General features: G+C 43.0%; 1 protein-coding gene across 1 annotated transcript in view; it reads right to left on the minus strand.

Moving 5' to 3' along the window:
- ZCCHC24 (zinc finger, CCHC domain containing 24) overlaps nt 1–17,922 on the minus strand; it is a 79,868-nt gene that overhangs the window by 52,284 nt on the left and 9,662 nt on the right. Inside the window, exon 2 of the mRNA XM_006837439.1 lies at nt 15,714–15,914. Coding sequence (XP_006837502.1) covers nt 15,714–15,914 — 201 coding nt within the window. The remainder of the gene's footprint in view (nt 1–15,713; nt 15,915–17,922) is intronic.

Consider the following 17,922-nt stretch of genomic DNA (forward strand, 5'->3'; position numbering starts at 1 on the left):
AGATGCAAAAATTCTCAATAAAAGCCTGAGACAATAGAATCCAACAATGTACCAAAAAAATAATAACATATCATGATCAAGTGGGATTCATAAAAGGTATGCAAAGATGGTTCAATATTAGAAAAACAAACAACATAATCCACCACATAAATAATACAAAGGGAAAAAATCACATGGTCACATCAACTGATGCAGAAAAGGCCTTTGACAAAATCCAACATTCGTTCCTGATAAAAACACTCAACAAAACAGGAACAGAAGGGAAATTCCTCAACATAATTAAGGGCATATATACAAAACCTACAATCAAAATCATTCTCAACAGTGAGAAACTAAAGTCATTCACCTTGGGAATAGGAACCAGACAAGGATGCCTATTCAATACTGTACTGGAAGTCTTAGCCAGAGCTATAACACAAGAAAGGAAAATTAAAGGCATCTAAATTGGCAAAAAAAAAAAAGTAAAACTCTCTCTATTTAGAGATATGGGTTAAGCACTAGATTGTAAGATCAGTTTGAACTTCAAGGTCGGATGTTCAAGTTAACTAGCTGTTTCTCAGAAACCCTGTAAAAGGCCGCTATCAGTTGGAACCAACTAAAAGGCAGTTAACAATAACAACAATATTTAGAAAATCCCAAAGACTTAGCAAGAACATTATTGGAACTCATTGATAGATCTGGCAAAATGTCAGGGCATAAGATCAACATACAAAACTCAGTTGGATTCCTATACATGAATGAAGAGAACTCTGAAAAGGAAATAAGGAACACAATAGCATTTACAACAGCTGCCCAAAAGATGAAATACTTGGGAATAAATCTAACCCGAGAAACAAAAGATCTACAAAGGAAACTACAAAACACTACTTCAAGAAACAAAAACCCCTGCAGAGATGGAGGAATATTGTCTGCTCGTGGATAGGAAGACTTTACATTGTGAAAATGTCAACACTACACAGAGCAATCTATAGACATAATGCAATCCTGATCCAGATTCCAATGTCACTTTTTAAAGAAATGGAAAAACAAACCACTAACTTTATATGGAAAGGTAACAAACCATGGATAAGTAAAGTGTTATTAAAAATCAAGAACAAAGTAGGAAGTCTCTCCCTTCCTGATCTCAATATCTACTACATAGTCACAGTAATCAAAACAGCCTGGTACTGGTACAATGGAAGACACGTGGGGAAAAAAAAAAGGTCAATGGAAAAGATTTGAGAACCCAGAAGTAAATCCATCCACCTATGGTCAGTTGGAGTCCTGGTGTGGCACTGTGGGTTAATGTGCTGAACTGCAAGTTCAGATGAACTGCAAGATCGGTAGTTCAAGCTCACCAGCTGCTCCTTGGAAACCCTATACAGGGTCACTATGGGTCAGAATCAACTTGACGGCACTTAACAACAACACTTAGTTGGTTTCATACAAATGGCCGAAATGCATTAATGGGAGAAGAGGTTGTCTCTTCAACAAATGGTGCAAAATTAGAAATCAATTTACAGAAAAATGAAAAAAGACTAGTATTTCACACCATATACAAAAATGAACTCAATATGGATTAAAGACTTAAATGGAATGCCTAGAACTATAATGACCATCAATGAAAAACTAGAGAGAAACTCTGCCACATGGCATAAATGTACCATCAAGCATAACTGACAATACACAAAGAGAAGACAAAATAGATGACTGGGACTTCCTAAAGATTAATACTATACATAGCAAAGGATTTCATCAAAAGAGACCCCACTGACTGGGGAAAAAATTTTGGCAATGACATATCAGATAAAGGACTACTCTCTAAAATGTATAGAATACGTCAATGCTTTAACAAGAATAATACAAATAATCCAACTTAAAAATTGGCAGAAGACATTAACAGATACTTCATCAAAGACGTCTGTCCAGGCAGCCAATAAACATATGAAGGAATGCTCATGGTCATTAGCCGTTTTATAGAGAGGTGCCAATCAAAACAATGAGAGATCATCTTTCTCGAGCATTAATAACAAAGTTAAAAACAAAACAAAAGGACAGAAAACAACAAATGTTGGGGAGGGTGTGGAAAAGCCGGAACCCTTCTGCATTGCTGATGGGACTGTAAAATGGTGTCGTCTCTGTGGAAAACAGCATGGCGCTTTCTCAAAAAGTTGGAAATCGAAAAACTGTACGACCAGCAATCCCTCTACTTGGCAGATCTCCTCAAGAAATAAGAGCTGTGACATAAATAGATGCATGCACACTCGTGTTCACGGAAACACTGTTCACAATAGCAAAAATAAGAAGGCAGCCTAAATGCCCATCAACAGGAGAATGGTTAAAGAAACTGGTACATACACAAAGTAGAATATTACGCAACGTTGAAGAATAACAATGAATCTGCAAAACACCTCACAATATGGATGAACCTGGAGGACATTATGCTGAGTGAAATTAGTCATTCACAGAAAAGGACAAATATTGTATGAAACCACTATTACAAAAAGTTAAGAAAAGGTTTTCTTGATAAAAGAAGCATACTATGATAGTTACCAGGGTGGGAGGGAGAGGGCTAGAGGGTTAACGTGGGTAACAGGGCAGGCGATATACAACAAGAGGGGGGTTGGCAGAGGAAAGATGAAGGTAGTGGGAGACACAGGAAGGAATGCAAGAATTAAAGTGAATAGAGGTGAATACTGTTACCTGATGGTACAGGGAGAAGGTTGCAATCATTGTAGTGAAGGAAAATGTATGATTTGTTGAGTATAAAACCAATGATCTACTCTGTAAACCTTCACTCAATTCACAATAAAAAAGTAAAAAAAAAATAAACCAAAAAGAACTAAACATAAAGTGAATAAATAATAAAAACTAGAACATAAATTAGCCGAGAACAGAAAAAACTATTGATAACTTCAATAAAACAGACAAATTTCTAGAAAGACACAAACTGTAAAAACTGACCCAAGAAATAGAGACTGTCAATAGATCTGCCACAAGTAAAGAGATTGCCTTAGTAATGAAAAAAGCTACCCACAAAGAAAAGTCCAGATCCACAGTGATGACCTGGAAGACTTAATGTTAAGATTGAAATATTTCTCATATTGGTCATAGATTCAATGCAACAGCTATCAGAACACCAGTTGACTTCTTTGTAGAAATTGAATAACTGGTTCTAAAATTCAAGTGAAAATTCAAGGGATCCAGAATGAAAACAAAAGAGAGAGAACTAATTTGGAAGACTTGCACTTCCAGATTTCAGATCTTACTACGAAGCAACAGTGATCAAGACTGTGTGTAACTGGCCTAGGCGAGACATGCAGGTCACTGGAATCCATGGAAATCAATGGAAGCATCTATGGTCAACTGATTTTCCACAAGAGTGCCAAGATCACTTTATGGGGACAGGAGTCTCTCCAACAACTGGTGCTGGGACAACTAGATGGTCACATGCAAAAGAAGGAATTTGAACCCTTATTTCACACCATAAAAAAAAAATTAATTCAAAATAGATCAAAGATACATAGAAGAGCTAATATTACAAAATTATTAGAGAAAAAACACAGACGCACATCTTTGTGATCTTAGATTTGGCAATGGATTCTTACACACTGTTGTTGCTATGTGCCCTCGAGTTGGTTCTGATTCATAGTGACCTTACTATGATGCACAAGAGAACGAAACACTGCCGGGTCCTACACCATCCTCACAAGTGTTACGTTTTAAGCCCGTTGCTACTGCCACTGTGCCAATCCATCTCATGGGGGTTCCCTCTTTTTTTGTTGACCTTCTACTTCAACAATCATGATCTTCTCCTACAGAGGCTGGTCTCTTCTGACAATATGTTCGAAATATGAGAGACCAAGTCTCCCATCTGGGCTTCTAAGGAGCATTCTGGCTGTACTTTTTCCCACACAGGTATGTTTGCTCTTCTGGCAGTCCATGGTACTTTTAATATTCTTTTCCAATATCATAACTCAAATGTGTCAATTCTTCTACTATCTTCCTTATTCACTGTCCAACTCTCACACGCTGAAAATACCATGACTTTGGTCACGTACACCTTAGTCCTCAAACTGACATCCTTGCTCTTTAACACTTTAAAGAGGTCTTGTACAGCAGATTTGCCTGAAGCACTACATGATTTGATTTCTTGACTGCTGCTTCCATGAGTATTGATCATGTATCCAAGCAAAATAAAGTCTTTGACAACATCAATCTTATCCCCATTTATCATGATGTTTGCTGTTTATATTGGTCCACTGGTGAGGATTTTTGTTTTCTTTACATTGAGGTACAGTCCGTACCAAAGACTGTGGTCTTTTATCTTCATCAGTAAGTACTTGAAGTCCTCTTCACTTTCAGCAAGCAAAGGTGTATCATCTGCACATTGAAGGTTGTTATTGAGTCTTCCTTCAATCCTGATGCCATATTTTTCTTCATATAATCCACCTTCTCAGATTGGTTGCTCAGCATACGGATGGAGTAAGTATGGTGAAAGGACACAACCCTGTCACACACATCTCCGGATCTGATTTATTTATTTGCAGAATTGGGCAGTGTTTTATTCTGTTATACATATGATCACTATGTCTCAGAGCTGATGGCATCTAACAACAACATGATCGATTATCTGAAATACAACAGAATTATGCTAAAAAGAGACTATTCCATATGAATTTGATTCAGAGATAAATGAAAATGTATGTAACTCAATAGAAGACTCTAATAATTCTTATAATTATGTCCTCCTATGTAAAGAGACAAAAGTTATCAAAACTTAAATATGAATGACACTTTTTTAATTGTCTATGTGAATAATTCTGTTAAACTTCTTACTGAGAATTGAGTGAAGGTTTATAGACCAGATCATCAGGTTTACATTCAGCAAATCTTACACTGATTCATCTCAGTGGAGCAATCCCCTCCTTGCAACAAGTTATCCTGCCTCCTCCCTGTGCTTCCTGGTTTCATTCCACCCGCCTTCCCATCTCTTCACAACTTTGTTCTTAGGTAAATGTTGCCCTTTTGATCTTTAATGATTAAGCATTCCATGGGGAGCCTACCTTATTAGTTGTCCCCCTAAATACCTAACTACTGCTTGGCATAAAAGCGGGCCACAATGGTGAGTTTCTTTCCAGACCTGAAGGGTGGCCGAGGACCATAGTCTCAGTTCCTCCAGTCTCTTTCTGACCTGTAAGCCTGTTTTGTTGTTGTTGTTGTTGTTGTGGACTATTGAGTTGCGTTCCACATATTCTCCCACTCTATGCAGGACTTCTAGTTCTTCTGGTCTCACAGTCATAGAGACTGATGTTTACATGGCCCATTAATCCGTTGGACTAACTGATTACAAGTATCTTCAATTCTCATTTTCCATCTGCACATGGAGAGACCAATAGCTGCACCTTCTTAGAGGGCCACTTATGAGCGTTTAAGATCCCGGATGCTGCTCCCCAAAGTAGGATGTAGAACATTGTCTTTGTGGACTATGCTATGCCTATTGGCCATGGTATCCCTGAGACTGTGGTAATGAGTCTCTAGGCTCAACAGCTCATTGCCCTACGATGTTGGGTGTTATCTAAGAAGTTTTCATCATTCTTGCCTGCTGTATGCTCTACCACATTCATAACTGTGTTTGCAGCAAAAGTAAATACCCATGTACCAATATCCTCTTTCAAATTCATATATTTTGTGGGTGTAGTCCCACTCTTCCTCCCATACCCATTCAGCCTGTGTCTCTGGTCATGTGTCTACCCACAGCACACTGTTGTTCCAAGGTTGTATATACAGCAGTATTTACCTCTATTCCCCGTTAGCCCCTGCATACCTCCTTGTGTCTTCACCTATCTTCATAATGCTTCTGCCAACCTCCCTCTTCATGTATATTGCCCTACCTGCCACCCAAAATAACATGTGTCTTACCCTCTAACTATGGAGTCCTGGTGTGGCACTGTGGGTTAATGCGCTGGACTGCAAAGTTGGTTTGAACCGTAAGGTCGATGGTTCAAGCTCACCAACTGCTCCTTGGAAACCGTATACAGGGTTGCTATGGGCCAGAACTGACTTGATGGCACTCAACAACATCAACAACATTCGGGCTAGTGAATTACTTTCTCTTCCCTCCACCTCTGGTAACTATTAAAGGATGTTTCTTTTAGTATGAAAACCTTCCCTTGAGTTTTTACAAGAATGACCTCATACAATATTTGCCCTTTTGTGATTGACTGATTTCATTCAGCATAATGTTTTCCAGGTTCATCCATGTTGTGAAGTGTTTCACAGATTTATCATTGCATAGTATTCCACTGTGTGTATGTACCAAAGTTTGTTTATGCATCTTCCATCGATGGGCACTTTAGGCTGTCTCCATCTTTTTGTTATTGTGAATAATGCTGCTTGGTATCAGGTATCTACTCTTGTTCTGTACCAAGTACAGGGATTGCTGGGTCATATGGTATTTCGAAGGAAGTAACATACCCTTTTCCACAGTGGTTGAACCATTTTACATTCCTACCAGCAATGTAGGAGGGTCCCAGTCTCTCCACACCCTCACCAGCACTGTTACTTTCTATTTTTTGACTTTGCTATTAATGCTGGTGTGAAATTATATTTCATATGAGCCAAAACCGACTCAACAGTATTTAACAACAACAATGACTAATGATTGTGAACACTTCTTCATATATTTGTTGGCTACCTGAATATCTTCCTTGGTGAAGTGTCTGTTCATGTCCTGTGCCCAGTTTTCAACTGGATTGTTTGTCTTTTTCTTGCAGAGGTGTTGTAGTTTTCTATGAATTTTAGAGATTAGTCTCTCACCCTTTCCTGATTTTAAATTATTCAGTATCTGCTTGCTCTAGTCAAACAACTGCCTTTGGTCTATGTACAGGTTCCTCATGAGCACAACTAAGTGTTTGGAAAACCCATTCTTCACAATATTATTCATAGTTTGTCAGTCAGTAAAGCACAGGTTTTATCTGCTTTCAACCAAGATCTATCTGACATCAGCAGTGACAGCCATAGTTCCATGTCCTCTTCTGACTCTGGCTTGAATTTCTGGCAGTTCTCTGTCGATGAACTGTTACAAACATTTTTTGAATGATCTTTAGCAAAATTTTACTTGCATATGATATTAATGACATTGTCTGATGGCATCCACATTCCGTTGGGTCACCTTTCTTTTACAAGGGCACAAATATGAATCTCTTCCAGTCAGTTGTCCAGGTAGCTGTCTTCCAAATTTTTGGCACAAATAAAGAGTGCCTCCGGTGCTGCTTCAGTTTGTTGAAAGATTTCAATTTGGATTCCATCAATTCCTGGAGCCAATTGTTTTCACCAATGCCATCCATGCATGCAGTTTGGACTTCTTCCTTCAGTACTTGCTCATATGCTACCTCTTGAAATGGCTGAACATCACTCATTTCTTTTTTGGTACAATGATTCTGTTTTCCTTCCATCTTCTTTTCATGCTTTCTACATCACTGGATACTCTGCCTATCAATTTTTCAGTTTGAGGCTGGAATTTTTCTTCAGCTCTTTCAGCTTGAGAAATGCTGAGTGTGTTCTTTTTGGTTTTCTAACTCTAGGACTTTGCACATTTCATTATAATAATTTGCTTTGTCTTACCAAGCTGCCCTTTGAAATCTTCTGTTCAGCTGTTTTACCTCCTCATTTCTTCCATTTGCTTTAGCATCTCTATGCTGGAAAGCAAAATTCAGAGTCTCTTCTGACATGCATTTCAGTCTTTTTTTTTTTTTTTCCTGTCTTTTTAATGACCTTTTGCTTTTTTCCTGTATGATGTTCTTGATGTCATCCCACAGCTCTTCTGGTCTTCGGTTTTCAGTATCTCATGCATCAAATCTATTCTTGAGAAATTCTCTAAATTCCATTGGGACATATTTTGACTCTCGTGGTCTTGGCTTGATTTTCTTCAGCTTCAGCCTGAACTTACATATGAGCAACTGTTCCACAGTCTGTCCCAGCCTCATTTATGGCTGATGATATAAAGTTCTCTCACTGTGTTTTTCAACAGATGTAGTCAATTTGATTTCTGTGTATTCCGTCTGGTGAGGCCCATGTGTAAGTCATCTTTCATGTTGTTTAAAAAAGGTATTTGCAATGAAGAAGTTGTTGGTCTTGCAAAATCCAATCATGTGATCTCCAGCATCATTCCTATCACCACGGTCATATTTTCCAACTACTGATCCTTCCTCTTTGTGTCCAAATTGTGCATTCCAATCACCAGTAATTATTAGTGCATCTTGGCTGCATGTTTAATCAATTTCAGACTGAATAAGCTGGTAGAACTCTTCAATTCCATCTTCACTAGCTTTCATGGTTGGTGTATACATTTGAATAACAGTGGTATTAACTGGTCTTCCTTATAGGTTATAAGGTTATATATAACCTATAAGGAAGACCAGATAGAATATATCACAGATAGAGTTGTACTTTCAAGATGTTGTTGTTGTTGTTCAGGAACATTAGTCAGTTTTGACTCATAGTGACCCAGTATAGTCTTTCTATGGAGTGGCTGGTGGACTTGAACCATGGATCTTGTGGTTGCAGTCCAGCGTTTATCATATGGATATTGAAATATTCTTTTGGATGATGAGTGCTATGCCGTTCCTGGCATAGTAAACCGTAAGACAGTGAGAGTCAAAATGACCAATATCAGTCTGTCCTGGGGTGGCGCTATGGGATAAAGCACTAGACCGCAAGGTTGGTTTGAACGACAGGGTGAGCAGTTCAAACTCACCAGCTGCTTCTTGGAAACCCTGTATGGGGTCGTTCTGAGTCAGAAGCGACTCGATGGCACTTAACACCAACAACAATGCCCAGGATATCGATCGTTATGTGTTCTTATTTAATTTTTAGCAATTTCTAATTTTCCTACATTCATATTTCTTATATTCTGAGTTCAAATTATTAATGGATGTGTGCAGCTGTTTCTCCTCATGTTGAGCTGTGTCCCATCAGCCAATGAAAGGCTCGAAAGCATTACTGCATTCACGTCAGCGCGGTCAACTCCAGATTGAGGAGGCCGCTCTTCTTCCATGGTATTTTGAGTCCCTTCCAACCTGAGGGGCTCATCTTCCAGCACTACATCTGACGATGTTCTGGTGCTATCTGTAAGGTTTTTCATATTGTGGTAACATATCTGACGATGTTCTGGTGCTAATCATAAGCCATTTAGTGACTAACCATTCAGAAGTAGTCCACCTTTCCATCTCCCTAGTCTGTCTTAGTTTGGAAGCTCTCCTGAAACCGGTCCACCAGGGGTGACCCAGCTGGTAGTTAAAATACCAATGGCATAGCTTCCAGCATCACAGCAACACACAGCCACCCAGCACAACAAACTGACAGAGGACTGGTGTTATTCTTACAGAGAACACTAAAAGTGAGAGCAACAAAAGAAATCAAAATGAAGTCGGTTTCATTAAAAAAACAACCTTTAGTTCTTTAAAGGATGGTAGCGTAGAAGGAGCTCTGTAGCATAGTGGTTATGAGTCGGGCTGCCAACCTCAAGGTCAGCAGTTCGAAACTACCAGCCACTCCGTGGGAGAAAGATGAGGCTTTTTCTGCTCCTGTAAAGATTTACAGCCTCGGAAACCCTGTACAGGGTCACTATGAGTCGGAACCAACTCCACGGTAGTTAACAACAACAACAACAAAGAATGGACTCGATGGCACTTATCAACAACAATTGAGAAAACTGAAGTTGTCAAAGACTTCATTTTGTGGGTATCCACAATCAACCCTCATGGAAGTAGTAATCCAGAAATCACACAACATAGTGCATTAGGGAAATCTGGTGCACAAGTAAGTCCTCCTTAAAGTATTCAACAGGAAAAGATTAATTTGTGGTCTAAGGTACGGCTGATACACACCATGGTATTTTCAATAGCCTTATATGCATGTGAAAGTCGGCCAATGATTAAGGAAGACTGTAGAAGAATAGATCATTTGAGTTATAGTGTTGCCGAAGAACAGTGAAAGTGCCATGGACTGCCAGAAGACAAAACAAATCTGTGTGGGAAGGACAGCCAGTATGCTCCTTAGAAGCCCGGATGAAACACTTTGTCTCTCCTACTTTGGACCAGTCCCTGGAGAAGGACATCATGTTTGGTAAAGTGGAGGGTCAGCAATCATCAGAAAAGGAGACTTCCGACGAGCCGCATTAGCAGAGCGGCAGCAGCAATGACTCTAGGGTAACCATGCTTGAGAGGAAGGCACAGGACTAGGCAGGGTTTCAGTCTGTAATTCTGCCGTGAGTTGGAGCAGACTCAATGGCACCCAATAACAACGCAAGAAAATATCACTGCTGACATCAGATGGGTCTTGACTGAAAGCAGAGAATACCAGAAAGATGTTTACTTGTGCTTTATTGATTATGCAAAGACGTTCAACTATGTGAATCATAACAAACAATGAATAACATTGTGAACACTGGAAATTCCACAATACTTAGCTGTACAGAGACCAAGAGTCAGCCACTTGAAAAAAACAAGGGAACATCACATAGTGTAAGATCAGGAAAGGTGTGTGTCAGGGTGGTAGCCTTTCACCATACTCATTTAATCTGTATGCTGAGCAAATAAACTGACAAAGTGGATTATATGAAGAATAACATGACATCAGGATTGGAGGAAGACTCATTAATGAACTGCAATATCCAGATGATACAACCTTGCTTGCTGGAAGTAAAGAGGACTTAAAATATTTACTGATGAAGATCAAAGACTATAGCATTCAACAGGAATTACACTGCAATGTAACGAAAAATAAAATATTCACAAAAGGACCAATAGATAACATCCTGATAAATGAAGAAAAGATTGAAGTTGTCAAAGATTCCATTATGCTTGGATCACAACCAATGCTCATGGAAATGGTGGTGGTGGTGGTTATGTGCCATGGAGTTGATTCTGGCTCATAGTGACCCTGTACAGGCTTTCTGGGGCTGTAAATCTTTACAGGAGCCGAAAACCTCATCTCTCTCCTTGCTGGTAGTGTCTGACTGCTGACTGTGAGGTTAGCAGGCCGACTCATAACTACTACACTATCAGAGCTCCTCACTCATGGAAATGGCAGTCAAGTAATCAAATGAGTTATTGATTTACACACATCTGATGTAAAAGACTTCTTTAAAGTTTTAAAGAGCAAAGTGGTCACTTTGAGTACTAATGTGTGCCAGACCCAAGCCACAGCATTTTCAATTGCCTGATATGCATGAAAGTTGGACAATGAATAAAGAAGATCATAGAAGAATCTCTGCTTTGGAATTATGGTTTTGGCAAAGAATATTGAAAGGACCATGACCTGGCGGAAGAACAAACGATTTGTCTAGGAAGAAGTACAGCCAGAATTTCCCTTAGAAGCAAGGATGGCGAGACTTTGTTTCTTATACTTTGGACATGTTGTCGGGAAGGACCAGTCCCTGGAGAAGGACATCATGCTGGTAAAGTGGAGAGTCAGAGAAAAAGAGGAAGACCCTCAATGAGATGGAGTAACACAGTGGCAGCAATAATGGCTGAAACGTAACAACCATTGTGAGGTTGGCGCAGGCCCGGCAGTGTTTCCTTCTGGTTTACACAGTGGTACTGTGTGTCAGCACTAACTCGATGGCATCCAACGACAATAACACCAAGAAAATTAAGACACCCACAGAATGGGAGAAAAAATTTTCTAATCATGTATCTGATAAGAGACTTAAGTCTAGACTTGTAGCTAGACTGTATTAAGAACAATTAATAAAAAGGTATATAACACAAGTTTTAAATGAGCCAAAGATCTGAACATACATTTCTTTCAAGAAGCTATACAAATGACCAACAAGCGCAGGAAAAGACAATCTTCTATGATCTTCTTTATTCAACATCGTTAGTCATCATGGAAACGAAAATCAAAGTTACAATGCGATTCCACTTCACATCCACTAGGATGGCTACAGTGATGCCAGATAATCAGTTTTAGTGAGGATGAAGACAAATCAGTACTCTCATAAACTACTGGTAACTTGTCAAATGGTACAGCCACTTCGGAAAACAATCTGATCGTACTCAAAAAGTTAAACATAGAGTCAGTAATTCCACTTCCAGAAAAATACCAAGTAGAAATGAAAACACATCTATGCAAAAACATGTGCACAAATGTCCACAGCAGCACTATATACAACAGCCCCCAAATGGAGACAACCCTAATGGCCATCAACTGATGAATGATGAAACAAAATGTAGTGTAGCCATACAGTCCAATTGTCCATTTAAAGACTGACGTACTGATACATGCTCCAACATGGATGAACTCTGAAATCACGAGAGACCATACACCCTATCATTCCATTTACATGAAATGTTAAAAATTGTCAAATCTACAGATACAAAGTAGATTAGTGGTTGCTGAAGGCTGAGAAAAATGGAGTGTTGGTGGAGATAGCTAAAGGGTCCTGGGAGTCTTTCTGAGGGGATGTGGCAGCAGTTACGCAACTCTGTGACTATACGAAAAACCACTAAATTGTATAATGTAGATGGGTGAATTGTATAATAGGTTAATAGGCGAATTGTTTCTCAATAAATTTGTCACAAAACAGAATTCTACTTTAAATGATGTTATGTACAAGTTCAGGTTGTACATATTTCATCTGAAATAGGGTTTCATGACTCAGGACTTCATTCATTACTGACCACCTACTATGTAAGGGCACTCGTGGTGTGGCGCTGTGGGATAAACACTCAACCACAAGGACAGTTTGAACAACAAGATTGGCAGTTCAAACTCACCAGTTGTTCCTTGGAAACCCTATACAGGGTCACTGTGAGTCTGAACCTACTCGATGACACTTAGCAACAACGCAGCTGAGTCAGAACCGACTCCACAGCACTTAACAACAACAACTGTATAAGGAACCTTGGACTGGCACGGGGACCAGACAGGGAGGAGAATAAAAATGAATCTAGCTAAGCACTTGCCTCTGGAGCCTGCGGTCAGGTGAGGGGTGGACAGCATCCAATCAAACTCCAGCTGCTAAAATACTGAGCATCTTGCCAGGTGCACAAATTCTTCCTGTTAGCATTTATTGAGTGCTGACTGAGGACTCCTGGCGTGGGGCTGTGGATCAGCACTGGGCTGCAAACCACAAGGTCGGCAGTTCAAATCCACCAGCTGCTCCTCAGAACCCTATACGGACGGGGTCACTGTTGAGTCTGAACTGACTCGATGACGCAGCTGAGTACCAGGTACTTTCCAGACATAGGCTCACTGGGCCCTCACAGCAGGCCTAGTGTTCACATTCGTCTCATTTTATAGATGATGACGCTGATACTGTGAAGTGGAGGAAGTCTGGGCTCGCTGGGAGGAAGTCTAGAATCAGTTTGCAGTGGGGCCTGGAGAGGGCCACACCAGCTCTAGGGAGGAACTGAGGTTCCCTAGACAAGCCCAGGGCAGGAGTCTCAGACTAGGATGGCAGAGTCTTCACACAAGTCCTGCGTACTTCTCAGCACTTCACCATCTGACACTTCCTCCAACTGTAAGAGGGGCTAATACTTCTCTGCCAGAGAGTTAAGAGCCTTACATGAGATGAGGCAAATGGGAGAGGCAGGGACGGGACCCTGTGTCCACAATCTGTGAGGCCCAGATCTGCCTGAGAGGGCAGTGCACATACTCAAATGCACACCATCCTTGCCTTTGGATGTTATCACACTGTAAGGAGCAATGCCCCTCTCTTCCCATCAGCCTCCACAGTCCCACCCAAATCCTCCTTTTCATTGAAGAAGTCTTCCCAGACTGCCAACCCAGAATGAGGTACCTCCTCAGAGCCCTGAGCCCTGGCTTCCTGCCTGCGTCACACTCTCGGCCCCTCCACTGACTAGTCTTATGAGCCTGGGCAAGTGCCTCATTCACTGAGAGCATCCAGTTCATCACGTGTAAAGGATGCAGTAAGAGCACTTCGTACCCTGGGCAGTTGAAAGGATTTAATGAAATAATGCTGGGAAAGCATTATTATTACTTAGCCTGTCTCCTCTTTGTTATTGTTGTTGTTAGGTGCTGTCGAGTTGGTTCTGACCCATAGGGACCCTGTATAGGGTTTTCAAGAAGTGGCTGGTGAGCTTGAACTACCAACCTTGCAATTCAACTGACTGCAGTCCAGCGCATTAACCCACAGAGCCACACGTCAAATCAGCCCCTGGCTCACGGTGACCCCCCCTGAGCAATAGGATCAGACTTTTGAGACTCAAGGTTTTCAGTGACTGATTTTCAGAAGTAGATCACCAGGCCTTTCTTCCTAGTCTGTGTTAATCTGGCAGCTCCTCTGTTCGGCATCCTAGTGTCACACAAGCCTCCACGGACAGATAGACAGACAGACAGACAGTGGCTCCCCATGAGGTGACTGTCTGGGAACTGAACGTAAGACAAGAATTTTAATACCGACCCAACACTAATATACCATCTTCTGAAATGGGGCTGATCCCTGCTCGTCCCACTTCACAGGCCACAAGGAGGATTCTGTAATGTGTGGTGAACAGCAGTCTGGACAAGCACTGAGAGCCCTGGGCTGGGGGACCTGGCTGGAGACAGCACCAGGGATGCTGAGTGGGAGGCTCTCTTCCCAGAGAACTCCTGGGAGAGGGACCCTCACCATCTGCTGAGCCCTTCCCAAGCAAGAAACCCTTGCTTATGGCATACATAGAGAGTAAGCAGAGATCCTTGGAGACATGAGTCAGCTCCCACTATCCAGGGGCCTGAGTGAGCATTTCTTGTGCAGGGGTTGAACAAGGTCCAGATCCCAGGTGCACACAAATTACCTGGGGATTTCATTCCATGCAGGTCTGGGGTAGGGCCTGAGAACCTACACTTCTAACACGCTTCCCGTGACGGCCATACCCGGGCCACACTCTAAGGAGCGAAGCCCTAAAGTTTGGCATTGTTCTTTCTGAGAGGCAATGCAGGAATGTGACGGGTGACAACCAACCTCTGGAGGGCAAAACCACACAGACTTCCAGTCTCCAGGGTTCCATCTCCATTATACAGAGAAAAGAAAGTTAGTACCATACTGTGGAAAACGTGGAAGGTAGGAAAAACTATAGAAAGAAAACCACTGATCATATCATTACCATATTAAAACAACTGCTACCCTTTCTCCTCAGGATTCCAAACAAAGAGTGGGATCTGCCCCTGCGGCTGCCTCAGCACCTTTCATCTCCTGGCCCCCTGCCCACCCCAAGGGAATATCTGAGGCCCTCTCCCAGACTCCTCCTGGGCACAAAGTTGAGGGCAGATCCTCCTCCCCATCTCCTCACAAGCTGCTGCTATAGAAGAAGCAGAGGTGGGGTTTGGGGCTTGGGGGAGGGGGGAACACATCTGGATTCCTGGCCCCAAGCCTGCATTCCTTCCCAGTGAATGAGGAGGTGGGGCCTGAAGAGAGCAGGGAGGAGGCTGCTGGGCCCCAACCATTCTGCTGCTGGAATGGACCTACCCTGGCTGTGGACTTCAAGTCCCAGAACCTCATTTTGGGTTCCACAATCCCAAACTCAATTTCTGGCTCACTAGCCTAGGCCCAGACTGGGCCTCTGTGCTGTCCACCAGTCAGTCTTGCCCGGCCCTAGAGGACAAGAGGATGGAGACCAGAAATCCATGGGCCATTCACTTGAGAAAAAGTGAATGTTTCTTGTTTCCTTGGGGCCGAGGGAGGGCATCCTCCCTACAGAACAGAAGCAGGCTCAGGGCTGCCTTACCTGGGGGCAGTCCTTGATGTAGTGTCCTTTGTTGAAGCAGAGATGGCACAGGTAGTTGGGTGGGGGCCGCTTGCTGGGTTTCCGGGCCTCGGCGGTGAGTGTCAGGTCGGAGAAGTGCTCGGTGAGGGAGCTGAGGCCATCTGCGATGTTGTTCAGGGAGCCATAGGGCGAGGTACTCTTGTACACACTGCTGCTCAGCGCCTGGGGAGGAAGAGGCACAAGGTCTTCAGACGCCTGGGAAATTCCGTGGGGCCATACGCACACACGTGAAACCATGCTAAGCCTTCGCCTGCGCATGCCTCTATAGAGGGCCTAAGTTCAAATCCTAATTCTAGCTCTGTGGCAAGAGGCAAGTCCCGGGCTATAAACCAGGAATAAAGTGAGCTACCAGAGGGCTTCTCTGAGGAAAGTTGGAACAAGGTCATGGTGTAAAGCTGTGGGCCTGGTGATGATGGTGATGAAAATGAAGATGATCACTTATTCTTTACATACTGCCAAGAGGTAGGAAGTATAATTGAAAGCAAGCAACCTGTTTGACTTGGGCTATGCCACTTATTGGTGATGGGATTTTAGGCATGTACCCGAGCTCTGAGCTGACTCAGTTTCCCCAGGAACAGGAACATCACTTGCAGTACTATTTCCATTTTACCAGAGAAAAACCGGATTCCAGCCCTTAGCCTAGTCCGGGGGAGGCTCCATGGCTCTCCTGCGGTATGAGGTGGTACCGTATGTCTGGGAGCCTCAGCCAGGCCCAGGCCACCTCTCTGGGCGCCTGCAGAGGGGAGTGGCTCACCTTTCCCTCCTCTCCCACCTCCAGATGACAGGAACCAGACGTCTTGCTTGGCTTCAAAGCAGACAAGGCCCAGGCTCCCTCCTGGTGTATACAACCTCTATTTATAGGAGGGGGCCGGGCACACTGGAATTTAGGGAAGGTGGGGCCTGTGGTGAAGCTGGCAGGGGCCAAGGCCAAGGTTGGAAAGAGATAGCTTTCCCCAGAGTCATTCCCTAGCCCAATCCAGAGGCGCAGGTCTCTAAGAGTGAGCCATAGGCTTTGGGTCTGATACAGACAGACCTTATCAGCCCCCAGGCTGATGGGCTAAGTATCCTATAAGAAAGGGTCTCAAGACCCCCATGGAGCAGATGGGGGTCCAGACAGTCCCTTCTATGCCCCCCCCCCATTGTGGGAAGGGGAGAGAGGGAAGGAGGAAGGTATGCTGACCCCAAGGCATCAGACATTCCCCCCAGGTCAGAACTTCCTACTCAGCCCCTATGTGGGTGCCTCCACTATCTTTGCATTCGGAACACCCTGCTGCTGTATGACCCTGGGCCAGTCCTTTCCCTCTCTGGGACTCTGTTCCCTCTGTGTACAGGGAGAGATTTATCTCCAAACCTGGGATCTGAAAGGAAAACAGATACCACATTCGAGCATCCGGGGCACAACACACAGATGACCTAGAGTCGCTGGAGGGAGGAATTCCTCAGTTCCCAATGCCCATCTCTGCTCCCCACTGCCTGGTCCATTTTAGGGCTGGGGGTTCCATTAAACACAGAGCCAATGGAAGAGACCACACAAACCTACATTCAATCTCCAGTGCTCCGCTGAACCCAAGATGGAGTGATCCTTCTTGAAAGACAAAGGGTCTCCCAACCCTGGTGAGTATGAGCCAGTGATGGGGCCCCTTACAGGCTGGAAATTGGATTGTTGTTGTTAAGTGCCATCGAGTCAGCTCTGATTCATGATTCACAGCGACCCAGTGTAGGGTTTCCGAGGAGCAGCTGGTGAGTTTGAACCGCTGACCTTATGGTTCAAACTGACCTTGCATTCCAGTACTTATTCTACGGTGCCTAGTAACATAAACAAGTGTGCTTATGTCCCAGGCATTGGAAACCTGATGCAGACTAACACAGCTGAGTCTCACACCCACAACCCTCTAAATTAATGTTCCCATTTCACAGATTTGCTAAGTGTATCCAAATTTGCATTGCTTGACCTTGGGCATTTTTAACAAATCATTTTCTAGACCCCACCTCAGATCCCCCAAATCAGCCGCCTGGGACTGAGGACCTGGAATGTACACTAGAGCTCTTATAGATAACTCAGATACGACCAGTGCAGGCCCTCCAGACTGGGGAACCCCTGAACTTTCCAGGCAGTAAGGTCTCTCCTCATCTTTCTTCTTGGACTCTTGCCAAACCAGGACCCTCCCCC

Source organism: Chrysochloris asiatica, unplaced genomic scaffold (genome assembly GCF_000296735.1).
Source record: "Chrysochloris asiatica unplaced genomic scaffold, ChrAsi1.0 scaffold00020, whole genome shotgun sequence".
NCBI classification, from domain to species: Eukaryota; Metazoa; Chordata; class Mammalia; order Afrosoricida; family Chrysochloridae; genus Chrysochloris; species Chrysochloris asiatica.